The sequence below is a fragment of the Xenopus laevis genome, chromosome 6L (genome assembly GCF_017654675.1).
Source record: "Xenopus laevis strain J_2021 chromosome 6L, Xenopus_laevis_v10.1, whole genome shotgun sequence".
In the NCBI taxonomy this organism is placed as follows: Eukaryota; Metazoa; Chordata; class Amphibia; order Anura; family Pipidae; genus Xenopus; species Xenopus laevis.
In genome coordinates this window covers 49,001,798-49,028,748 of record NC_054381.1, presented here as the reverse complement: position 1 = coordinate 49,028,748, position 26,951 = coordinate 49,001,798, and the positions used below count along the sequence as shown (strand labels likewise).

General features: G+C 40.7%; 2 protein-coding genes across 2 annotated transcripts in view; one reads left to right on the top strand and one right to left on the bottom strand.

Annotated features, from left to right (window-relative positions):
* Nucleotides 1-26,951, bottom strand: part of rarb.L (retinoic acid receptor beta L homeolog) — a 620,347-nt gene that overhangs the window by 370,871 nt on the left and 222,525 nt on the right. The gene's annotated exons all lie outside the window — the stretch shown is intronic.
* Nucleotides 9,525-14,885, top strand: LOC108718930 (protein kinase C delta type). The gene is made up of 7 exons (XM_041566006.1): nucleotides 9,525-9,770; nucleotides 10,225-10,316; nucleotides 10,934-10,996; nucleotides 11,860-11,998; nucleotides 12,431-12,622; nucleotides 12,842-12,970; nucleotides 13,275-14,885. Exons 1-7 carry the CDS (start codon nucleotides 9,642-9,644, stop codon nucleotides 13,392-13,394), a joined length of 864 nt encoding a protein of 287 aa, XP_041421940.1. The 5' UTR covers nucleotides 9,525-9,641; the 3' UTR covers nucleotides 13,395-14,885.

The following is a 26,951-nucleotide window of genomic DNA, read 5'->3' as shown; positions in this document are numbered from 1 at the left end:
AGATGTCACTGAGGAGCCAAGTGACAGATATATACTTTTTAATCATCACATAATAATATTGCTTTGGCTATTGGCTAATACCAGGGATCCCCAACCTTTTTAACCCGTGAGCCACATTCAAATGTAAAAAGAGTTAGGGAGCAACACAAGCATGAAAAAGTTCTTTGGGGTGCCAAATAAGGGCTACGATTGGCTATTTGGTAGCCACTGTGTGGACTGGCAACCTACAAGAGGCTCTACTTGGCAATATTCTTAGTTTTTATGCAATTAAAATTAGCTTTCAAGCTTGGAATTCAAAAATAAGCACCTGCTTGAGGACCCTGGGAGCAACATCCAAGGGGTTGGAGAGAAACAAGTTGCTCACAAGCTACTGGTTGGGGATCACTGGCTAATACAGATGAATGGCAGAATACTTGGATTAAACCCCTAGGAAGATCTTGGCCAACATCTCAATCATCTACTGGGGCCCAAAGCACACAATCCACTAAATACCCAATAATACAGGATAGGATAGGATCCGCTATCCTGAAAACCCCAGGTCCCGAGCATTCTGGATAACAGGTCCATTACCTGTACCTGTACAGTTTCACCAAACCCTAAAATATTCATTCAGGATCCAAGTTCCAGGTACATCAGAATTAGAGTTAAATGTGTCTACATGCATAAGTGCCAGAGCTCAGAACTAACAGGGACACAAACTACTGAGCTGGCAGGGTTTCCTAGGGTCCCAGCTTCTTAGCTCTCTCTACCTGACCCTTGGCTGGGGCCCTGCCAAATAAATAGAACATGGATTTCTAAAGGGATTTGAGTAAAATCCTTGAAAAATGGCACAGCTTTAGAAGAAATAAAAATCGTCAGAAAATGTCTGTCACCCTAGGCCAAGGCCTTTGTGGCGAACCAGAAATCTGGGAATGGTTAATATAGTATATAATGCACCCCTCCTGTAATTTATAAAGCTATTAGATGTCACTGAGGAGTCAAGTGACATATATATACTTTTTAATCATTATATAATAATATTGCTTTGGCTACAAATACAGCTGAATGGCAGAATATTTGGAATAAACCCCCAGGAAGATCTTGGCCAACAGTTCAGTCATCTGAGATCAACCGGGGCCCAAAGCACACGATCCACTAAATACCCAATAAAACATGATGGTTCACTGATATTGGAGTGTGTGTTTTGAACTTCATTTATATATAAACTGTATGCTGATATATTACTAATTCAAATAAATTCAAATCTAATCACGTGGATTTGAATAAAAATATTTGCTGAGAAAAATATGAATAGGTCATTTTCAATTCAGCAAAACTTGACAACTTTATGACAGTCTGAATAATTTTCCATGGTTTTCTGCCTAAAAAACTACTGATGTCAAGGAATGCTCTTGATATACAAAATATGTCTAGCAAATGAATCCTATCAGATGATTTGCCACCTTTTTGTGGCATAATTCCTTCCACAATCAGAAAATGCAACAAATAACATGGAAGGCATTATGGAAATATGTAATGCATTAATGCAAATTATATCATGGAAATTCATTGTGAGTACTGCATCATCTAAATTTATTCCAACTTTTCTACAGCCAAGAGAAAATTAAGTGATATTTTATAGTCTTTCAAATATTTCTTGATTACTGCAAATGGTATCCATTTCCACAGCATTTATCCCCTATAACTTTTGCCTATTCGCATTATGTTAGAGGAAGACAAACAAATATGCAGAAATTAGTTTTTATGTAACAAGTTGATCTATTGCTTGTGAAAAACATTCCATCTGCAGCTATAATCCTTTACTATTTGACATTCACATATCCTAATTGTACTATTGTTCTTTGCCAATGCAGTTAGTAGTAGAGTTTGCCTTAATTCTGTAGCTCAAGGTATTTCTAAATTGTTGAGTCAAGAGTAAATTTTATTAAATGGGTGGTTCCCCATTAAATTAACTTTTACTTTGTTATAGAATGGCCAATTCTAAGCAACTTTTCAATTGGTCTTCATTGCTTCCTTTTTATGGTTTAGGGGTTATTTCCTTCTTCTTCTTGTAACTCTTTTTACAAATGGGGGTCACTGACCACATCTAAAAACAAATGCTCCACAAAGCTACAAATGTGTTATTGCTACTTTGTATTACTCGTCTATTCAGGCCCTCTCCTATTCATATTCCAGTCTTTTATTCAAATTAATGCATAGATGCTAGGGTATTCGGACCCTAGCAACGAGATTGCTGAAATTGCAAGAGCTGCTGAATAAAAAGCTACATAACTCAAAAACCACAAATAATAAAAAATGAAAACCAATTGGAAATTGTCTCAGAATATCAGTCCTTACATCATACTAAAAGTGAACAACCCCTTTAAGCAAAGAAACTCTTTCGCTGGGGGACTGATATGCCATATTATACCAACATACTATCAATGAGAAAGGCAGAAGACTATATCCACATGGACAGAAATGCTTGTTTAGGGTTGTAACCTTTGCAACTGCAATGGGTGAGGGTGTGGATCAGATTGCTGCAGTGGCAGATTGGAGGGAAGCTAGGATGTCTGGAGGATGCAACTGTGGTCTGGGGGTAACTGGGCAAATTAGGGAAGGTATTGAGAGGGGTGCCTGAACTGAACTTGGGGTTGAATATTTAATACTGGACCCACTGGTAGAAAGTTTTATTTGAATTGAACCCCAATGTGCTTCTCACCCAGCTTACAAAAAGTCCAAAACTTCTGGGTCCCTGGCCAAAAGCCACAAAAAAGATCTAGAGTCTTCCAGGGTCAGACTGGGAGGCGTGGGGCCCACCGGGGCTACTGCCCCAGGGCCCCCCTTCGGCCGCCGCTGCCGCTCCGGAGTGCTTCAGGGGACGAGTGCGCATGCGTGCGGTGCCGCGTTTGTGCGCACGCGCGCTGAGCTACCTTTTTGCGCATGCGCAGATATTCTACTCTACCCCGAACAAAGTGGGGTCGCGCCGCCCCACTAAGTAGCGGGTCTGGGCCGGCGGGGCCCACAAGAGCCCGGGGCCCACCGGGGTTTTTCCCGGTGTCCCGCCGGCCCAGTCCGACACTGGAGTCTTCAGACACCCCTTCGTCAAGGGCAGGGGGAGCCCACTTATCCCCAACTCCCCAGTCAAAAGGCATCTCAGGGGCAAGGGTCTTCAGGCGCCCTTTGCCGCATAGTCCCTCCCTGTTCGATCCGAAGGCCTTCAAGGTCGGGAAAACTGATGGACCTCCAAAGAGTTGCAGGCATCAGGATGTGCCCTCATAGGGTATGCTTTTGACCTGGAAGCAAATGCACCGAATGCAAAAGTGTAAAAATAAGTGCTAAAAGAATAAATAGCAATAAAAATGCATTCAAAAAAATGCAGCAGTGTGGTGCCCCAGCCTATCGAGCAGATTTAAAAATTCTCTAAATAAAACTGGGGTATAAGAACACCCATTGGTAGACAATATTTTACATGCTAGGCCAATGTAATGCCTCCTGGGTATCAACTCTACCCCTATGTATAAGCCCTATACTTATTAAAGGACAAGGAAAGTTAAACTAAAAATGTAGGCTAGAAATGTTGTACATTATGTTTTGGGCTTCAGACAACCAAAGCCCTTTAGCAGGGAAAATCTGTGCCTCCAAAGATGCCCCAGTAGCTCCCCATCTTCTTTTCTGCTGATTTACTGCACATTCCCTGTGCTGCTTTCACTTACTGAGCTTAGGGACCGACTCAAAATATACAGTACACATAGAATACAAATGTTGCAATATAAGGCTGATCAGTAATTAATATGGATAATTACTACATGGCAATACAGAAACCAGTGCAACAGGCCAACCTAATTTTCTAATTTTCTACTGGATAATTTGTGACGACTACTGAGCTTAGCTTCTCAACAACTGCTCAGAGCCCACTGAGCATGTGAGTGTCAAGATGGTGACCCCCTGTGACAAGTTGGATCATTTCTTCTTTTGACAAGTTGAAACTTTAGGCTGGTGCAAAATGTTCACTATATCAAACACTGCATTTTTAGCCCTATTCATTTTTAGGGTTTAGTTCTCCTTTAAGCATTTCATAGCCTTCATCCCCCTTGCTGTTGGTAATCTTTAATATTCATACCTACTCCCCAATCACAGACCTCTCTGTATATGTCACATTCCTCTTCTGTCCCACCAACAAACCTTAGACCAGGGGTCCACTCTCAGTACTATTTTCTTCCTCTCCTCACTAAATCTTTATTCTCCTAGTCTCTCAATAATGAAGACCAGTTAAAAAGTTGCTTAGAATTAGCCGTTCAACAACATACTAAAAGTGAACCACCCCTTTAAGGTTAGTCTCTTCATTACAGAGGTTGCTACACAATTACAGATGCCAACAGTGCTCACACAGCGTTTACCTTTGGAATCTAATTAAATATATCACATTTTACACCTTGGAACAACGTGACAGCTCTTGTAACCCTCTTTCTGCTTAACGGCCCCAAAACAAAACACACCACTTGCTCCCTTCACCACAAACACCAAACTAAGGGCCCAACACACTGAAGACACTCAAACGGGGGTCAGACAGGGCAAATATATAACATTTATTTAGTTTATTGTTGCATGGGGTTTGTGAAATCATAAACATAGGTGAGAATCATGTCCATACTGACACATCACTGATAGTTCTGTCACCTGGAATCAACTCAGTAGTGCTACTGGAGGCACCTGCACACATTCTTCTTACAAAGACTTATATAAGTACTCTCAGTTACTGTTAAGATAACCAGGGCTGCCTTTAGACATCACGGGGCGCTGTACGGCAACATTTTCTGTGCCCCCTGGTCCCCGCCAACCCTCAAGCCCCACCCCATATCTCAACCACCCCACAGTAAAAAGGCCACACACTCATCAGAGCTAAAACATTAAACCCCCAAAGCTATAAAAAGCCATTGGCGGTAAGCCCCCTCCCCCCCACATGTTATAAAAAGCCATTTGTGATCAGGTTACCCCCCTAAAAGTAAAAAAAAATTGATGGCTTGCCCCCCCCACAAGTTATTAAAATCCACTGGTGACCAGGACCCCCTTCAATTTTAAAAAAAAAAACATTGATGGCCGGAACCCCCAACAAGTTATAAAAAGCCATTGGTGGCCTCCTTTAAGTTAAAAAAACTTGGTGACCAGGCCCCCCAAAATTTTTTAAAAAAAATAGCTTGCCTGGGTTTTGTGTCTAAGAGGGGTCCGGCCATGCTTCACATACTTGATTAGCCAGCTCCTGCACGCAAGATTTTGTCCTGTTCAGATTTTCTGTGCCCTCATTGGTTCTTTAAGGATTAGTCCCGGTAAAGCTGCATTGGGATTGGATAGGCTGAAGGGGAAGTTTCTTCTTCCACTATCCAATCCATTTACAGCTTTACCGGGACTTATCCTTAAAGAACCAATGAGGGTACAGAAAATCTGAACAGGACAAAATCTTGCATGCAGGAGCTGGCAGCACACTGAAAGCAGGGGGCCCGGCTAATCAAATATGTGAAGCATGGCCCGGCCCCAGGGAGAATCTTGCGTGCACTTAGCTGCTGTCTGAAGCTGGCAGGAAGCTGAAAGTAGGGGGGCCCGGCTAATCAAGTAAGTGAAGCATGGCCAGGCCCCCTTAGACACCAAACCCTTCAGGCCTGGGGCAACTGTCCTCCCTGTGCCCCCTTGATGGCGGCCCTGAATATGGTGTCTGCTGTACAGGTACACACATGTTTGGGATAGTTGTGAAATCATAAACATAGGTGAGAATCATGTCCATACTGACACATCACTGATAGTTCTGTCACATGGAATCAACTCAGTAGTGCTACTGGAGCAGGTCCGGACTGAGAATTAATATAGGCCCTGGCATTTCAGGTACACAGAGGCCCAATCAGCCCACACAGAGGTCCAAACAGCCCCCACCAGACCACTAAATACTGACTTTCTATGGGACCTTATAGCAGCCCCTCTGGCATTTGCCAGAACCCACAGATTGCCAGTCCGGACCTGTACTGGAGGCACCTGCACACATTCTTCTTACAAAGACTTATATAAGTACTCTCAGTTACTGTTAAGATAACTGTACCAGTCCTACTGCTCGAATCCTTACAATGTTCTGCATATCTGTAAATGTTGTGTATGTAGTTTGTACATGTAGGGACCCATATGCTCCCCTATGGCTTAACATGCCAACACTTCCTTGTACTCTGGTTGCTAAGCAAAAGCCCATGTGACTACTGTAGCTTATTAGCATAATGTGTACAGCGTATCACTGGCCCAGAGGCTGATGACAAGTTCCTGCCACTAGTGCTGGACAGAGGGCGGGACTTCCTCTTTCCCCCTGTCACTCAAGGAGGAAGTGGTTGCAAATGGGGGTCTGGTGCTCAGACCCCAGTAAAGATAATGCCTTGGTAAAGTCAGGGATACAGGGACCCCGTGAATGAGGTGTATTCATGACAGGGTAGTTCTCTGTACCAGCACTTTCTAGGAAAATGAAGCAGATAGAGCTAGTTTAGCAAGAGCAGCCTGGCTCCAACTAGGAGGGATAGCAAGGGGGTAGCTCTCCCCTCAGGCAAGACTGGTCTGTAGTGTAGGGATCACAGACTAATAGGGATTTATGTTTAGTGCTTTCCCTGATCCAATGTGTGGGGATACAGGTCACGGTACAAATGCTCAGTAAGGCTACAAATGTATTGTTATTGCTACTTATTATTACTCATCTTTCTATTCAAGGCTTCTCCTCTATTCACATTCCCGTCTGTTATTCAAATCAATGCATGGTTGCTAGGGTTATTTGGACCCTAGCAACCAGGTGAAATTGCAAACTGGAGAGCTGCTGAATACAAATCGAAATTCGTCAAAACCAATAAATAATAACAAATGAAAACCAACTGCAAATTAACAACCCCTTTAAAGTCCACTGATAATATTTTGACTGGACCTGAGCTTCTATGGGGGGGGTGCACAGTTTTACATTCAGATGCCATTGCATGCAGGCTATGTCACATGCCAGAGTGGCAGTTGGAATCAGAGGTCTAGAGACAAGTACCAGTGGCAGTTGGGATCAGTACTTTGGTTTGTCTCAGACCAGAGAGCATCTCTTGGTGATTTGCGGATTTCCAAGTGATTCAAAGCGATTTTACTGTGCGGAAAAGCGATTTTTATTTTTGCAGCTGAAAGCAAATTCACAAACTTTAGTTGAGGTTGCTTTTGAAGAAAGAAGAAAACCAACTTTAGTCCAATATTTGAGATCTTATTGGTACCGTCAAGATGAAGAGACGAATCGACGACAGGAGCAGCACCGAGCAAAGAAGTGGGAGAAAAAGGAGCAAAAAGGTGAAAAAACACGGGAGCAGCTCAGACAAGGAGCAAATAAAAATCCAAGGAGGAAAAAGACCCAGACGCAGCTCCTCAACAGAACGTAAGTAGAACCGGGTGATTTAATACGTCTGCATCAACTGTTTTTTGTACCTAATCCTAAAATATAATGAATCCTCATTGGTGGCAAAACAATTCCATTGGGTTTAAATGATTTTTTAGTGGAAAAAGTATTAATGATCTGTATCAGTTAAATGATCTCAGTCTATTTCAACTGTCAAAATATATTTGTCAGTTGGTTATCTAAAGAAGTGATATATTATATATTTAACTGTGTCTCTCTGTTAATCTGTATCAGTGTAACTATATATATCATATATTTGTTTATTTATCTATATATATATAGATGTGTGATAGTAAATATCTGCAGGTGTCTATTTATTGGTGTCAATATATGTTTGTATCTGTTTAGTGAATGGCTGCTTCTATTGCAAAAACTTTTGCAGAGAAGAATTATTATTCCTGTTGCGCTTATTTTTTCCATTAAAGGGGTGGTTCACCTTCAAGGTGACTTTTAGTATGTTATAGGATGGCTAATTATAAGCAAATTTTCAATTGGTCTTAATTATTTATTTTTTATAGTTTTTGAATTGTTTGCCTTTTTCTTTTGACTCTTTCCAATTTTCAAATGGGGGTCACTGACCCCATCTAAGAAACAAATGCTCTGAAAGGCTACACAAATTCATAGTTCTTGCTACTTTTTATTACTATTCTCCTATTTAGGCCCTCTCCTATTCATATTCCAGTCTCTTATTCAAAACACTGCATGGTTGCTGAGGTAATTTGGACCATAGCAACCCAATTGCTGCTGCTGTAAACTGGAGAGCTGCTGAATAAAAAGCTAAATAACGAAAAAAACACAAATAAAAAATTGAAAACCAATTGCAAATTGTCTCAGAAAATCCCTCTTTACATCATACTTAGGGTAAGGTCACACGGGGAGATTCGGGGAGATTTAGTCGCCTTGCGACTAATCGCCTCTTCTTCTGGGTGACAATAATGAGAAATCGCCAGCAGGATGGCACTCGCAATGCTTCTTTTTCCAAAGTTGCCCGAAGTTTCCTCGCGAGGCTGGCGATTTCTCATTATAGCCAGCGGGAAGGCAGGGGAAAGCAATTCGGGGAGATTGTCGCCCAGAAGAAGAGGCGATTAGTCACCAGGCAACTAAATCTCCCTGAATCTCCCCATGTGCCCTTACCCTAAAAGTTAACTCAAAGGTGGACAACCCATGTAACTACTAATTACCATTCTTTAAATTTGTTTATAGCATTTCTCTCAGAAGGAGGAAGTGGATTAAAGAGGCCCCGTGTGGAAGAAGAGCTTCCTCTCCCAGTAGCAATCAGCAACTGCACCATCCATGCTGAGCTTGGGAGTGGAACATTCGGCAAAGTAAGTGCTGGGCTTCTGGGTAACCATACCTGTGTTTTCTAATATAGTATTAAGGAATATAAGAAGCAGGGAATTCCTATATATCTTTAATGAAGTTTACCCTGACCTTTTATGGGGTTTAACTTAACGTGGTATGGTGGCTTACCAATTTTATAATCACAACTTTGTAACTAAAAACCCTGTTTTTGTAAATACATGTACTTCCAGAGATACTAAACTACTTATCAAACAGGAGACCAAGGAATGTGCATTGATCAATCCCCCTCTTTTTTTATATATCTTTACTGAGACATTATAAATAACTGTTAAGGAAAGGCCAGATAGACCCTGGTCTAGAGGCAAGTATTCTGACCTAAAAGGCGGGTTCTTTTCATAAATGTATCACTAGCAAATGTCTTGGGATGAATATTTTTGGTAATATATATAGTGAATAAAGTACCCCCTCTTGTAAAATATAAGGATATTATAAGTCACCGAGGAGTTTCATGACCATATAAAAACACAAGGCCGAAGGCCGAGTGTTTTTATACAGGTCATGGAACTCCAAGGTAACTTCTAATATCCTCATATTTTACAACTGGGGGTACTTTATTTATTATAATACACAAGTTTCAATGAGTCATGTGACAGAAATGACATCAGAACTCACCGTTTATAACTGATGACATCAGAACTCACCGTTTATAAGGATATAATTTACAGGATATTCATGGCTTTTGTGTATTATATAGATATAATGAGAAACAATTTGGAACTGGCTTGTGGAGGAGTAGCACAAAAGTGGCCTATGGTGAAATCCAGCCATGGATCATAGAAGTGACCTTCTAACATTTTATTTCTTATTCTGCCTTTTTTAGGTATGGTTGGTATCTTTTCCTAACAGGAGCCAACATATGGCCATCAAGGTCATCAAGAAGAGCGACAAGACCAACATGTCCGACATCATCACTGAGGCCCGGGTACTGAAGACGGCTGCTGGATGCCCCTACCTTTGCCAAGGTCATGGATCATTCCAAACACAGGTACAACATATCATCACTAACTTTATAGGGTATTTCACATTTAGGTTAACTTTAAGTATTCCCAAAGAGGGCAGGATGTAAACAGGGTGGGTCACGGAATCTGCAGTGGAGTACCTGGGATACCATATTTGCAACTTTATATAAGAATACTCTTACTATACCAGAGAACCACAAAATGTGTAGAAAAAACCCCAATTACCTTTTTACATTTTCCTTGAACTCCAAAGTAGTATTCTTCAGAAAATGCCACCTGTAGCATTTTGTCCAAGTAAAACCTACCTAACTACTAATTGATCATTTATTTAGTACACAAGGACATTGACCAAAAATGTTGCTACTGTGCGCACACATTCATGTCTCTAAAAAAGACACTTTGTGCAAAAATCTGTAATCACATGTTTTCAGCCATATGTGCTTGTAGTTTAGTAATTTTGCCTTTTGTTTCTTTAACCAGCGGCATGCTCTGCTCGCTATGGAGTATGTCAGTGGAGGGACCCTAAGAAATGTCATCAAGAATGCCGGCCAGCTGGAGAAGGACTTAGTAACGTAAGTGACTTTATGTGTTTGTAATGGGGTAACAGAGCAGGAGCTGGCCTAGAGTACATGCAGAAGGAAGGATGGAAAGAGGTCAGCATTCGGAATCTTCAGCCAACTGATTTTCATCTTTTGTTTTTGTAAAGGAAATCACCTAGGGAATCTATGTATGTAATATATCTGTAATGGCACAACAAACAATATCTTTCTCTTCTATAAAGTGCTGTCCAGTAGCTTCACTTCCCATTGCAGTAAATCCACTGTCCCTACAGCAAGCAAATATGTACAAAGCATCTTGTTTTATTCAATTTACTCATCACCTCATTAAAATTGCTAGAATGTTGCAAAAAGAGTTGTGTCTCACCCTGTATGGAGTGCAGCCTTTGTTAAGACACATGGAGATGTGACCGTCATTCAGAATGCTGAATGCTTGAAGGACTAGGGCAATCCCTTGCATTGAGCTGTAAGGGCCATGGTTTTATGTCCCATAGCAGTCCTACAAGTGTGCCTATCCTTGAGATAGTGGGCCCTCATATATTACAGCAGGGCCAAAGCACCGTTATAATAATAACTATAGTATAAACAAAGCAAACACTCACTATGGAAATGTTAATTTCTTTTCTCCAAAGATTCTACGCAGCAGAACTGGTGTGCGGCCTCCAGTTTCTCCACTCTAAAGGGATTATTCATCGGTATGTAAAATTTACAAACATCCCATATATTATCTTTCTGTTCATATATTGTTTCTGCAAACTCCATTGTTCTCTCAAATAAAATTAATCTTGTGCAAATGGCACATGGTGCATTTTGCCGCCTGTATGTTATACTCCTTTTATTGCAATGCATTGAAATCACTGCCGGGATATCAGTAAGAAAGTATTAAAAATAGAGTATTAAGAAAATGGAGTATTACACAGAGTATTAAACAAACTGTAACACCCCATGAATTTGGGGAAGAGGTAGTACTGGCTGACTCCCAACATTTAGGGGCAGATTTAGATAGGGTCAAATATGGAGGGTTAATTAACCCTTCGATATTCGACCATCGAAGTTAAATCCTTCAACTTCGAATATCGAAGTCGAAGGATTTAGCGCAAATAGTTTGATCGAACGAAAAATCACTTGATCGAACGATTAAATCCTTTGAATCGTTAGATTCAAAGGATTTTAATTCATCGATTGAACGATTTTTCTTCTACCTAAAAAACATTAAAAAGCCTATGGGGACCTTCCCCATAGGCTAACTTTGCACTTCAGTAGGTTCTAGGTCGCGAAGTAGGGGGTCGAAAGTTTTTTTTAAAGAGACAGTTCTTCGACTATCGAATGGTCGAACGATTTTTAGTTCGAATCGTTCGATTCGAAGTCATAGTCGAAGGTCGAAGTAGCCAATTCGATGGTCGAACTAGCCAAAAAAATCATTTCAAATTCACAGTTTTTTTTATTCTATTCCTTCACTCGAGCTAAGTAAATGGGCCCCTATCACTGACCTCTCACACTACTTACCTGCTCTTTCTCAATTCCTTTTAATTTTTTAACCCTAATGTTTACCTTGCAGGGATCTTAAACCAGCTAATGTCCTGGTAACCAACGAGGGACATATAAAGATCGTCGACTTTGGTTTGGCAGCTGAGGGCGTGTTTGGAAAGAAAAAAATCAAAGGCGCAAAAGGAACACTGCCCTTTATGGCCCCAGAGGTATGTGACTGTGATTTAATTTAAATGCTTATAGCAGAGAGGTCATAGATTCTCTAAGTTGTGCTTAAACTTATGTCTTTTTCATGCATTTAAATACTCAACTAAAAAATATTTTTAATTTTTTTTGTGTTTTGCTGGTATATGATTTTTTCTATACAAAGCAATTCAGATTAAAAGGGGAACAAAAGTCAATCACTAGGTGGGGTCTCAGATAGCATGCTCTGGGTTCCTTCCTACATAACATTTTAACTGTTCCCAGGTAACCAGTGTGCTGCCCAGGGTGGGACACATGCACCCTAGAGTAATTGCTGGGAGTTTACTACACATGTGAACACCTTCAGCACATGAGAGAGTTACAGAAAGAGCAAAGGTTTAGTTAAATGCATGCACTAGAGGATTTTAACAACAATCTTTTTTTTTCTTCAAATCTAGGTGTTACAAGAGAAGAGATATAATAGAGGAGTAGACTGGTGGGCATTAGGGATCATCGTATCTAAAATGGCATGTGGGACCTCACCATTCATAGAGTACGGCAACAGTACAGAATGCCGTTTGTCGATTCTTCTTGAACAGCCATGCATTCTGATAAGGTTCAGCCCCGAATTGCAAGATCTCCTGCGAATGGTAAGTATTGGAATTTATGGAGAGGGTATAACTAGTTCTGCTATATTATATCATTTCCCAGAGAACTGATACTGTTCCTAGAGATCTAGCAGTGACACTAACTGGATATTCCTGTTTGCTGAATAGTGTATAGGCAATTGGACAAAATCCCTGTGCTGACATGTGTGTAGCTTCATATTACCGTAGCAATAAACATCTGATAATGTTTTCTTTCTTTAGCTCCTGAAGAAAAATCCGAAAGAACGACTGGGCTGCAATGGAAATATTCGGGAACACCCATTTTTTAATGCCATTGATTGGGTGCAAATAGAAAACCGGACTCTACCACCTCCTTCCCAGCCAAAAGCAGTAAGTACATGACTACATGTGTTTTGGTAGGCTACTGCTTATTATGAATAGGCACTTAGCTTGAAATCTCTAGATGTTGTGTTTTAATACATATTCAGGGCTAGAGACCAGTGTCTTCCTGTACTACAGTATCTACATAGCCGGTTAGGACTAGGCCTAGGTTTATTAACTCTGTGGAAAACTCTCTATGGCATTCCACAACAAATACAATTGCACTCAATATTTTGTATTTTACTAATGCCATCTACTTTACTTACATTTTTTTTTTTGGTAACAAACTAATTTATATTTTGTTTAACTGCAGTTGTCACCTGTGGATTTTAAGAAGACATGTGAGGAGCCACCATCATTCTTGGAGTCCCTGAAACATACTATCACATCAGGTGATCTGGTATCTCTTCAAGATATGGCATGTCTGGATTAAATTTCACAGGTTCCAGCCATTTCTAGACCTTTTGGCACTGATGGTGATCTTATACCCTACCATCGTCCCCATGCCACAACAAACATCAGGCCCCATTATCAATTCCATGACTTCCAGTCTTCTGTCCTCATTATATCTCTTTCATCTTAATTTTGGCCTACCGGAGGTTCCATCAGTTGCCATCTGCCCCAGGGTTTGGCCCTTGATATAAAACTCTGCCTTTGGCGTTTTTTTATTCATCCCTGCTTCTGCCATCACCCTCTTCTAACACTTGCCAATAGTCATTACCATCAGCCTTTGTCCCCCACACCAATGGTCTATCACTCACCATTTCCATTATTCCCTGGCTAAATCATCACCACCTATCAATGGTCCATCCATTTTATCGGCTCCTCACCTCTAGCCCTATTATCTATACTAGTGTCATTCACCGTCAGCTCCTACTATTGGGTCCTGTATCACCATGAATCCAGCATCACCATTGGTCCTAAAACCTTTGCACCCAGGGGTGATTCTGCCCTCACTTCCACCCTGAGGCAGCCTACCCGATGCCACCCCTTTTAACCAGCGTGGTTACCTTTTAACCAGGTAGAAGTGGGCTGCATCATTGTGCAGAGAAATTTCTCACTCTCCACTGAAATAGTATTAATTCCCCTTTAAAAAAGATAAAGTTGACACTTAAGGGTACTAGGAACAACTTTTTGCCTCCCCTGTAACCCATAGGCATTACTGTCTGAGGCAAGTACCTCAACTAGCCTCATAGCGGGAGCTCCCCTATTTGCACCACACAGTACACTTTAATATTATCCCCACCTTTCATTCTAACTCCAGTTATTTCATTTATGTAGGTTATGTTTGGCTAAGGTATATAACTAAAGGACTCTTATTTAAATATGGATTTATTAAAAACAGGAATTTATCAAGACAACCTGTAATTGTATAGGCAATTAAATAGAAATAAACAGAAAGTAAAACATGAAATAGGAAACTAGAGTATAGTCTAACAACAATACTGCACACAGTTCACTACTGATCCAGGGATTTATCCGATTGCCATATTGGAGTCAGGAGGGAATTTTTTCCCCCCTCTGAAGCACACTGGACACAGCTTCAGATGAGGTTTTTTTGCCTTCCTCTGGATCAAGATAAATAGGAATTTTACGAAGATAAACAAGAATTTTATGAATGAAAGGTTGAATCGTGTGGCTATTAATATTTTTTAACCTTACACATTAAAGTACTACTAATTACTAATTTATGCAGGATAAGGTGGGATGGAATGCTTAAAAATTACAGAATGTAGGAACAAAATCTATATAATTAAGTTAAAATAAAATGTCAAAAACTACATTGGTTAAAAGAACTCATAGTTCCGTGTTAACTCATTAGAACCCCCCTATTATAGAACCACCCTCGAATTGGTAATTTAATTTTTTTAACAAATTTGCCTTAAATTATAGGAAATAAATTAAGGGGCAGATTTACTAAGGGTCGAATATCGAGGGTTAATTAACCCTCGATATTCGACTAGGATCTAAAATCGTTCGACTTCGAATATCGAAGTCGAACGATTTAGCGCAAATCCTGCGATCGAACGATCGAAGGATTTTAATACAACGATCGAAGGAATATCCTTCGATCAAAAAATCACAGGCAAGCCTATGGGGACCTTCCCCATAGGCTAACATTGACTTCGGTAGCTTTTAGCTGCCGAAGTAGGGGGTCGAAGTTTTTCTTAAAGAGACAGTACTTCGATTATCGAATGGTCGAATAGTCGAACGATTTTTAGTTCGAATCGTTCGATTCGAAGTCAAAGTAGTAGTCGAAGGTCGAAGTAGCCCATTCGATGGTCGAAGTAGCCCAAAAAACACTTCGAAATTCGAAGTTTTTTTAATTCGAATCCTTCACTCGAGCTTTGTAAATGTGCCCCTAAATATCAGGCATTTTATTCAGTGGTATAGGCATAGCAAGGGAACATAGCATAGCTTAAATAAAATAAAATAAACTAGATTTCAATGATTAAATATGGTAGAAAATAATATTTAGGACCAGCAATAAAGTAGATGAATTTTGTACAAAATAACTAAAATAGACTAATTTAAACAGAAAAGTGAAAGGTTAGTATTTGTGATATTTATTTAGATTAGCAGTAATTTTTTAGGGCTCACTGTTAAATGAAAGACCTTTGTCTTCCTCGGGTTCAACCAGCAATCTTTATTATTAATGCTTCTTGAACCTACGGAAGAAGAAATGTCTCTCTCAAACGCTAGCTGTAATAGTTCTTAGTCCAAATAAAAAGTATATCCCAACAATACTTACTTTTTGCACTAGAGGAGTCAAATTTCCAAAAAATTTGGATTTTAAAGTTACCAGGAGTGCCTTTTTGCCACCCCTGTTAACTTGTGGGCTGCTCCAGTCTGAGGCGAATTTCTCAAGTCGCCTCATGGTGGCAGCGCCCCTGTTAGGATAGGTTAGGGACCTGCTCAGAGAGTCTACCTTGACGTGGTGGCAGGCTTGATATCCTTTGGCCAAACATATGTCATTTTCCTAAAGTACCAGAATGATTATTGGATGCCATTCAGGTTGTACAGAACTACACGATTATTGATTCTTGAGGCTTGACCACAGAAGAAGCCAACTGAGACGACTGAAGATAAATCCCATCAGAGAATATTTCCTTTACTCAATTTGATGTTCCTCTTTCTGTAATAAAGTTATCCAGGAATCCTATTGTTATGGTGTTTTCTGTGTATCATACCATTTATTGGCCAACACCTCCACTGAGTTATACCTTAGTAATCCTAGCGTCACAGATGTAGGGTTGCCACCTTACCCCTTTAAAACCAAACACATATGGAATACACAACCTACATGGATAATTAGCAATTCATTTAGATGCATGGCTCCACATAAATCAGTTCAGTCTGCAGCATGCATCTAAATAAACCATGCAGGCTGTGGATTGCACATGTGTTCAGTTTTAAAGGGTGAGGTATGGGTCTCATTCACCCATCCATGGATAGATTTACTATAGCTCTGGTACAGAAAAAAGGGTTAATATAGAGACACTGGCATGTGAGCAGGAGTTTAGTCTTTAATGTAGCAATATAGACAAACTGGCAGTGCTACATCCAGAAGTCCTTTGGGACGTGTCAGTAAAAGACAGTGAATGGAAGGGAGTGATTGTTTCCATTTCAGGATGATCCTGCTAAGTTCATCTTTGGTAAAGTTGCAGTACTTGCCTCCCTGGAATGGGAAGAGAAATGCAGTCTGTACTACTGTCAGTGGGGCAGCTGTAACAGCAGGAGAGGAGGCCTCTGTGGGAAGTGACTTTGTTATAAGTGGCCATGTATAACTAGGGAAATAGGAATCACACACAATACTGAAATTGTGCAACAACAGCTGCAGCCAGTTGGTTTATTTGGAGCAGCATGCACATATAGGCGCTAGGACTTCAGCCCCTTCCTCAATGCAATGCTCACAACACACAGCAAGTCATGTGACCTAATAAACCACATTCCCATCTCCCAGCAAACTTGTCACTGCACCCTCAGCTTTGTGTGCGGTTCTTATTTCCCATTTATGTATCTCTGCTAGTTGATTCAAGAGGAATGCTGAAATTGATTTGGTCTTAGACATTGGTATTTTGTCTCCCCTCCTTAAAACACTACAAAATACTTGGGCAGCAAAACACCTTTGCCTATCGCAGCATATTTGAGTTCCATGTACAGGATCAGTTATCCAGAAACAAAACCCCTTATCCAGAAAGCTCCGAATTATGGAAAAAACATCTCCCATTATATCAAAATAATCCAGATTTTTAAAAATGATTTCCTTTTTCCCTGTAATAATAAACAGTACATTGTACTTGATACCAACTATGATATGATTAACCGTTATTGGAGGCAAACCCAGCCTATTGGGTTTATTTAATGTTTATATGATTTTCTAATAGGCTTAAGGTATGAAGATCCAAATTACAGAAAGATCCACTATCCTGAAAAACCCCAGGTCCCGAGCATTCTGGATAACAGGTCCTATACCTGTACCTGTACAGTTGTACTTGTCTATTTTTGGTCCCTTTTTCTAGTTTCTCCAAACCCTAAAATGTTCATTCAAGTTCCAGGTACATCAGAATTAGAGTTAAATGTGTTTACATGCATAAGTGCCAGAGCTCAGAACTAACAGGGACACATACTACTGAGCTGGCAGGGTTTCCTAGGGTCCCAGCTTCTTAGCTCTCTCTACCTGACCCTTGGCTGGGGCCCTGCCAAATAAATAGAACATGGTTTTGTAAAGGGATTTAAGTAAAATCTTTGAAAATGGTTAATATAGTATATAATGCACCCCAACTGTAATTTATAAAGCTATTAGATGTCACTGAGGAGTCAAGTGACATATATAAACTTTTTAATCATTATATAATAATATTGCTTTGGCTATTGGCTACAAATACAGATGAATGGCAGAATATTTGGAATAAACCCCCAGGAAGACCTTGGCCAAAAGTTCAGTCATCTACCGGGGCCCAAAGCACACGGATCCATTAAATACCTAATAGAACTTATTAAGGTTTGCTAGGACCCATATTATATAAACCACTAGCCGGCAGTCCACATAGGTGCTACCAAATAGCCAATCACAGCCCTTATTTGGTACCCCCCAGGAATTTTTTCAATACTTTGTTGCTCCCCAACTCTTTCTATATTGGCCTTTTATATGGGCTCATGGAATGTGGCTCATGGGTGAAAAAGGTTGGGGACCCCTGCTCTAAGCAGCGTACTTGCCTACATGAAGACATTTTAGGACCATACCCACACAAACAAATATAGTATACAAAACAAATGATTTAATACCATTCTTAAAAACTGTATGCAATGGGATATTTATAAATTTGGAAGACTGTCTCTGACTCTACAGCAAAAGATATCTGAACCAAATATCAATGTAAAGTTTCAGAATATTTAATTGATACATTTTGGGCAAAAGTAACATTGAACAAACTCTAGACCTCACCAGAGACATGTCTCCTGGGTCTGGTGGAACACATAGTGTCAGACAAGCACAGGCGCTCCCTATTGAGACTTTTGTACTTCTATGCTAGGAAATCCATTATTCTGTCATGGAAGCTTCCTAACCCTCCTACCCTGAAAAGATGGAAATCTTTGATAAATGAGGCCCTCCCAATTTATAAGCTGACCTATTTGAGTCGAGGCTGTCCAGACAAATTTGACAAAGTCTGGGGCCCGTGGGCAGACACTATGGACTCAAACAACAGGTCAAATAGCACCCAGGACAGGTATGTCTGAGTGCACTGGGCAGACTACACGCCCCCCCCCCCCCCCATATTTGTTGTGTATTTGTTATAAGTTAAAAAAAGGTTTGTTCATTCATACACTCTGCTTTGTTGGAATAATGCAAAAACGATGGTTCGGTCTCAAGTGTGAAGAAGGAATGTTGTATTGTGCCCATCGGTTAATACCTTGTTGTACAAACCAATAAATAAACCAAGGGAAAAATGTGTTGGCTCTAGTCCTAATCGCTAAATACTTAAAGGTACTATTTGAAGCACAAAATTCCTATAAATGTTGTTAAACTATAGCTCACCCTTAGAGCGAAATTACCTGGGTGTAAAAACCTCAGGCCCGACACTTCAAAGTTTTGATCACGGTTAATTTGATCACGCAATACGAACTCACCACATCCATCTGCTGACCTGGGTGCTGCGCCTCGAACCCGTAGCTTTAGGCAAAATCACATTAGAAGAAGAGCACGCACTCCTGCAGCCAGTCTTACCGGTGCGTGCTTTTCTTCTGATGTGACCAAACCAATAAATAAAACCTTTAAAAAAAAAAAACTTTCAGAATATTTATGCAGACGTTCTTTTCTTTGAGTTTCTTCATCGAATTGGGAAGGGTAAGGTATGTAAGTAGTCACTTGTTCACTTTTATTTTGCCCTTGATAAAGGCCCTAATGTGGGCCCAAAACGTTGGATACACAAGCATGAATAATAAAATATGATGGTTCACTGATATTGGAGTGTGTGTTTTTCTGAACCTTATTTATATATAAACTGTATGCTGATATGTTACTAATTCAAATACATTCAAATCTAATCATGTGGATTTGAATAAAAATACTTGCTGAGAAAAATATGAATAGGTCATTTTCATTCCAGCAAAACTTGACAACTTTATAACAGTCTGAATACTTTTCCATGGTTTTCTGCCTAAAAAACTACTGATGCCAAGGAATGCTCTTGATATCCAAAATATGTCTAGCAAATGAATCCTATCAGATGACAAAATATTCAGGTCTGATTTGCCACCTTTTGTGGCATAATTCCTTCCACAGTCAGAAAATGCAAAAAATAACATGGAAGTCATTAAGGAAACATGTAATGCATTAATGCAAATGATATCAAGTACATTGGTTGTGAGTACTGCAAAACTTCTTGGGCCCTGGCCAAAAGCCAAAGGGCCAGGGGAGCCCCCTTATACCCAACTCCCCGGCCAAAAGGCACCTCAGAGGGCAAGGGTCTTTGCTTCAAAGTCCCTCCCTGTCCAATCCGAAAGCATTCAGGGTTGGGATAACTGATGGACCTCTAAAGTGGTCCAGGCATCAGGGTGTGCCCTCATAGAATATGCTTTTGACTTGGAGGCCAATGCACCGAATCCGAAAGTGTAAAAATAAGTGCTAAAAGAATAAATAGTTAGACAATATTTTACATGCTAGGCCAATGTAATGCCTCCTGGGTATCAACTCTACCCCTATGTATAAGCCCTATACTTATTGAGCATTTAATTCATAGCCTTCACCCCCCTTGCTGTTGGTAAGGTTTATTATTCATGCCTACTCCCCAATCACAGACCTCTCTGCATTAGTCACACTCCTCTTCTAAACAATAGGGAAGGGCTGAATTGCCGTCACACAGATGTAGAGCACAGACCATGACTTTTGAGTTGTAGTTCAATAAAAGCTGTAGGAGAGGGAGGTATAGGTTGAGGATCAGGACAAATCTATGACCTACCATAAAGCCAGCAAGGTATTCATGTTCTCTTATTGAAAGAATGCTTTGCATCAGGGCTGGAACTAGGGGTAGGCAGAGTAGGCGCCCGCCTAGGGTGAAATCAAGGGGTGGGCTCACTTTTAAGGGGAATTTTATTTATAAATAAAGGGCAAAATCATGGGGGGGCTCACTTTTAAGGGGAATTTTATTTCTATTTCTATTTTTTTTAACAACTTTTTGCATGGCCTTTAAAAGTTTTTCAATTTTATAAACTGCCTGTTCCAACACTCTCTTGCCCGTAAATTTGTAATGAAGGCAGAAGCACCCCCACCTCCAACTTGACAACTGCTGGCACAGGTACATGTTTGTGGGCAATACCTTGGCTTCTGCTTGCACAGGTAAACTGATGATTAGGGGCAATATGATGGATTTTTGACTGCTGCTGGCACAACTACATATTTGGGGGCAATATTGTGGATATTTTGGCTGTACAGGTACAGATTGGGGGCAATATGAGGGATTGGCTGCTGCTGGCTCAGGTATATGGGGCAATATGGTCAGGGCCGCCTTCAGAAATCACGGGGCCCTGTACGGCAACATTTTCTGGGCCCCCTGGTCCCCACCCACCCTCAAGCCCCACCCCATATCTCAACCACCCCACAGTAAAAGGGCCACACAGACATCAGAGCTAAAACATTAAACCCCCCCCCCCACAAGTAATAAAACGCAATTGGTGGCCAAGACCCACCACAAGTTATTAAAATCCACTGGTGACCAGGACCTCCTTCAGTTTAAAAAAAAAAAAACATTGATAGTCAGATCCCCCAACAAGTTATAAAAAGCCATTAATGATCAGGGTCCGCTCTGCCAGAATTTTTTTTAAAAAAAAAACATAGCTTGCAAGGTTTTGTGTCTGAGAGGGGCCCGGCCATGCTTCACATACTTGATTAGCCGGTACCCCTGCTTTCAGTGTGCTGCCAGCTCCTGCATGCAAGATTTTCTCCTTTTCAGATTTTCTGTACCCTCATTGGTTCTTTAAGGATAAGTCCCGGTAAAGCTGCATTGGGATTGGATAGGCTGAAGGGGAAGTTCCGACTTCCCCTATCCAATCCATTTACAGCTTTACCGGGACTTATCCTTAAAGAACCAATGAGGGTACAGAAAATCTGAACAGGGAGAATCTTGCGTGCACTTAGCTGCTGTCCTATTTTCTGAAGCTGGCAGCAAGCTGAAAGTAGGGGGGCCCGGCTAATCAAGTAAGTGAAGCATGGCCAGGCCCCCTTAGACACCAAACCCTTCGGGCCTGGGACAACTGTCCTCCCTGTGCCCCCTTGATGGCGGCCCTGAATATGGTGTCTGCTGTACAGGTACACACATGTTTGGGATAGTTGTGAAATCATAAACATAGGTGAGAATCATGTCCATACTGACACATCACTGATAGTTCTGTCACCTGGAATCAACTCAGTAGTGCTACTGGAGGCACCTGCACACATTCTTCTTACAAAGACTTATATAAGTACTCTCAGTTACTGTTTAGATAACTGTACCAGTCCTACTGCTCGAATCCTTACAATGTTCTGCATATCTGTAAATGTTGTGTATGTAGTTTGTACATGTAGTGACCCATATGCTCCCCTATGGCTTTACATGCCAACACTTCCTTGTACTCTGGTTGCTAAGCAAAAGCCCATGTGACTACTGTAGCTTATTAGCATAATGTGTACAGTGTATCATTGGCCCAGAGGTTGATGACAAGTTCCTGCCACTAGTGCTGGGCAGAGGGCGGGACTTCCTCTTTCCCCCCCTGTCACTCAAGGAGGAAGTGGTTGCTAATGGGAGTCTGGTGCTCAGACCCCAGTAAAGTGCATGCTTTGGTAAAGTCAGGGATACAGGGACCCCGTGAATGAGGTGTAGTCATGACAGGGTAGTTCTCTGTACCAGCACTTTCTAGGAAAATGAGGCAGATAGAGCTAGTTTAGCAAGAGCAGCCTGGCTCCAACTAGGAGGGATAGCAAGGGGGTGGCTCTCCCCTCAGGCAAGACTGGTCAGTAGTGTAGGGATCACAGACTGATAGGGATTAAGGGTTAATGCTTTCCCTGATCCAATGTGTGGGGATCCAGGTCACGGTACAAATGCTCAGTAAGGCTACAAATGTATTGTTATTGCTACTTGTTATTACTCATCTTTCTATTCAAGGCTTCTCCTCTATTCACATTCTCGTCTGTTATTCAAATCAATGCATGGTTGCTAGGGTTATTTGGACCCTAGCAACCAGGTGAAATTGCAAACTGGAGAGCTGCTGAATACAAATCGAAATACGTCAAAACCAATAAATAATAACAAATGAAAACTAACTGCAAATTAACAACCCCTTTAAAGTCCACTGATAATATTTTGACTGGACCTGAGCTTCTATGGGGGGTGCACAGTTTTACATTCAGATGCCATTGCATGCAGGCTATGTCACATGCCAGAGTGGCAGTTGGAATCAGAGGTCTAGAGACAAGTACCAGTGGCAGTTGGGATCAGTACTTTGGTTTGTCTCAGACCAGAGAGCATCTCTTGGTGATTTGCGGATTTCCAAGTGATTCAAAGCGATTTTACTGTGCGGAATAGCGATTTTTATTTTTGCAGCTGAAAGCAAATTCACAAACTTTCGTTGAGGTTGCTTTTGAAGAAAGAAGAAAACCAACTTTAGTCCAATATTTGAGATCTTATTGGTACCGTCAAGATGAAGAGACGAATCAACGACAGGAGCAGCACCGAGCAAAGCAGTGGGAGAAAAAGGAGCAAAAAAGTGAAAAAACACGGGAGCAGCTCAGACAAGGAGCAAATAAAAATCCAAGGAGGAAAAAGACCCCGACGCAGCTCCTCAACAGAACGTAAGTAGAACCGGGTGATTTAATACGTCTGCATCAACTGTTTTTTGTACGTAATCCTAAAATATAATGAATCCTCATTGGTGGCAAAACAATTCTATTGGGTTGAAATGATTTTTTAGTGGAAAAAGTATTAATGATCTGTATCAGTTAAATGATCTCAGTCTATTTCAACTGTCAAAATATATTTGTCAGTTGGTTATCTAAAGAAGTGATTTATTATATATTTAACTGTGTCTCTCTGTTAATCTGTATCAGTGTAACTATATATATCATATATTTGTTTATTTATCTATCTATATATAGATGTGTGATAGTAAATATCTGCAGGTGTTTATTTATTGGTGTCAATATATGTTTGTATCTGTTTAGTGAATGGCTGCTTCTATTGCAAAAACTTTTGCAGAGAAGAATTATTATTCCTGTTGTACTTATTTTTTGCATTAAAGGGGTGTTTTTTTCTGACTCTTTCCAATTTTCAAATGGGGGTCACTGACCCCATCTAAGAAACAAATACTCTGTTAAGGCTACACATTTATAGTTCTTGCTACTTTTTATTACTCCTCTCCTATTCATATTCCAGTCTCTTATTCAAATCAATGCATGGTTGCTAAGGTAATTTGGACCCTAGCAACCCAATTGCTGATGCTGCAAACTGGAGAGCTGCTGAATAAAAAGCTAAATAACTAAAAACCAATTGCAAATAGTCTCAGGATACCACTCTTTACATCATACTTAGGGTAAGGAAACACGGGGAGATTGTCGCCCTGAATCTCCCCGTGTGTCCTTACCCTAAGTATGACCCCTGCCTTCCCACCGGTTACAATGAGATATCGCTAGTGGGATGGCACTTGCTTTGATTTCCAAAGTCATCCAAAGTTTACTAGTGAGGCAACTTCGGGAGACTTCGGAAAACGAAGCACCGAGATTGTCGCCCAGAAGAAGAGGCAATTAGTCGCCAGGCGACTAAATCTCCCCGAATTCCCCCATGTGCCCTTACCCTAAAAGTTAACTCAAAGGTGGACAACTAACGACTAATTACCATTCTTTAAATTTGTTTATAGCATCTCTCTCAGAAGGAGGAAGTGGATTAAAGAGGCCCCGTGTGGAAGAAGAGCTTCCTCTCCCAGTAGCAATCAGCAACTGCACCATCCATGCTGAGCTTGGGAGTGGAACATTCGGCAAAGTAAGTGCTGGGCTTCTGGGTAACCATACCTGTGCTTTCTTATTTAGTATTAAGAAATATAAGAAGCAGGGAATTCCCATATATCTTTAATGAAGTTTACCCTGACCTTTAATGGGGTTTAACTTAACCCGGTATGGTGGCTTACCAATTCTATAATCACAACTTTGTAACTAAAAACCCTGTTTTTGTAAATAAATGTACTTCCAGAGATACTAAACTACTTATCAAACAGGGGAATAGGGAATGTGCATTGATCAATCCCCCTCTTTTTTTACATATCTTATATAAATAACTGTTAAGGAAAGGTCAGATAGACCCTGGTCTAGAGGCAAATATTCTGAGGTAAAAGGCGGGCCCTTTTCATAAATGTATCACTAGCAAATGTCTTGGGATGAATAGTCTATGTTTATTATATACAGATAGAATGTGAAACAATTTGGAACTGGCTTGTGGGGGAGTAGCACAAAAGTGGCCTATGGTGACAAAGGTAAATCCAGCCATGGATCATAGAAGTGGACTTCTAACATTTTATTTCTTATTCTGCCTTTTTTAGGTATGGTTGGTATCTTTTCCTAACAGGAGCCAACATATGGCCATCAAGGTCATCAAGAAGAGCGAAAAGACCAACATGTCCGTCATCATCACTGAGGCCCGGGTACTGAAGACGGCTGCTGGATGCCCCTATCTTTGCCAAGGTCATGGATCATTCCAAACACAGGTACAACATATCATCACTAACTATATAGGGTATTTCACATTTAGGTTAACTTAAATATTCCCAAAGAGGGCAGGATGTAAACAGGGTGGGTCACGGAATGTGCAGTGGAGTACCTGGGATACCATATTTGCAACTTTATATAAGAATACTCTTACTATACCAGAGAACCACAAAATGTATATAAATAACCCCATTTACGTTTTTACATTTTCCATGAGCTCCAAAATAGTATTCTTCAGAAAATGCCACCTATAGCTTTCCCTTGCCAGTCTACATAGGAGGCTAGAAGAGCTAGCATTCTTATAGTTATTTTAGTAAAGGCCAAGGACAGCAACCATGGGTGCAGGATGAGTAAAGGTGTGGGGCAGCTCAAGCTAAAACACACGCAAGATAAGCAGGTCCGCCATTGGGAGGGTATTGAGAGAGGAGACTGCATCAGAAGGGGGGGCAAGCCGAATAATGAGAGTAAAGCAAATTGTGTACATTATATATGAATTTACTTACCCAATTTCAGCAAAAACTGCACTCACTTGCCTAAAAACTTACAGTAATTTACATAGAAGCTTTTGTAACTTGCATATCAAGCAATGGCAGGGGCACATTTCACTGACCCCTAATGAATGAAAACCCTTATATTCCACTGCTCCCAATAAGCCGACTGACTTTAGCAAATATACTGCAGCTACGTATCAGTCTCACTGGGCCCCCTATAGTTCCTGAGGCCTCCAAGTAAAAGTAAAATCTACCTAACTGCTAATTAAACATTTATTTAGTACACAAGGATATTGACCAAAGAATGTTGCTACTGTGCGCTCACGTTCATGTCTCTAAAAAAGACACTTTGTGCAAAACTTTGTAATCACATGTTTTCAGCCATATGTGCTTGTAGTTATTTTGCCTTTTGTTTCTTTAACCAGCGGCATGCTCTGCTCGCTATGGAGTATGTCAGTGGAGGGACCCTAAGAAATGTCATCAGGAATGCCGGCCAGCTAGAGAAGGACTTAGTAACGTAAGTGACTTTATGTGTTTGTAATGGGGTAACAGAGCAGGAGCTGGCCTAGAGTACATGCAGAAATGAAGGATGGAAAGAGGTCAGCATTCGGAATCTTCAGCCAACTGATTTTCATCTTTTGTTTTTGTAAAGGAAATCAGCTAGGGAATCTATGTATGTAATATATCTGTAATGGCACAACAAATAATATCTTTCTCTTCTATAAAGTGCTGTCCTGTAGCTTCACTTCCCATTGCAGTAAACCCACTGTCCTTACAGCAAGCAAATATGTACAATCACCTCATTAAAATTTGCTAGAATGGGGCAAAAAGAGTTCTGTCTCACCCTGTATGGAGTGCAGCCTTTGTTAAGACACATGGAGATGTGACCGTCATTCAGAATGCTGAATGCTTGAAGGACTAGGGCAACCCCTTGCATTGAGCTGTAAGGGCCATGGTTTTATGTCCCATAGCACTCCTACAGGTGTGCCTAGCCTTGAGATAGTGGCCCTCATATATTACAGCAGGGCCAAAGCACCGTTATAATAATAACTATAGTATAAACAAAGCAAACAAATGTACTCACTATGGAAATGTTCATTTCTTTTCTCCAAAGATTCTACGCAGCAGAACTGGTGTGCGGCCTGCAGTTTCTCCACTCTAAAGGGATTATTCATCGGTATGTAAAATTTATAAACATCCCATATATTATCTTTCTGTTCATATATTGTTTCTGCAAACCTATTGTTCTCTCAAATAAAATTAATCTTAT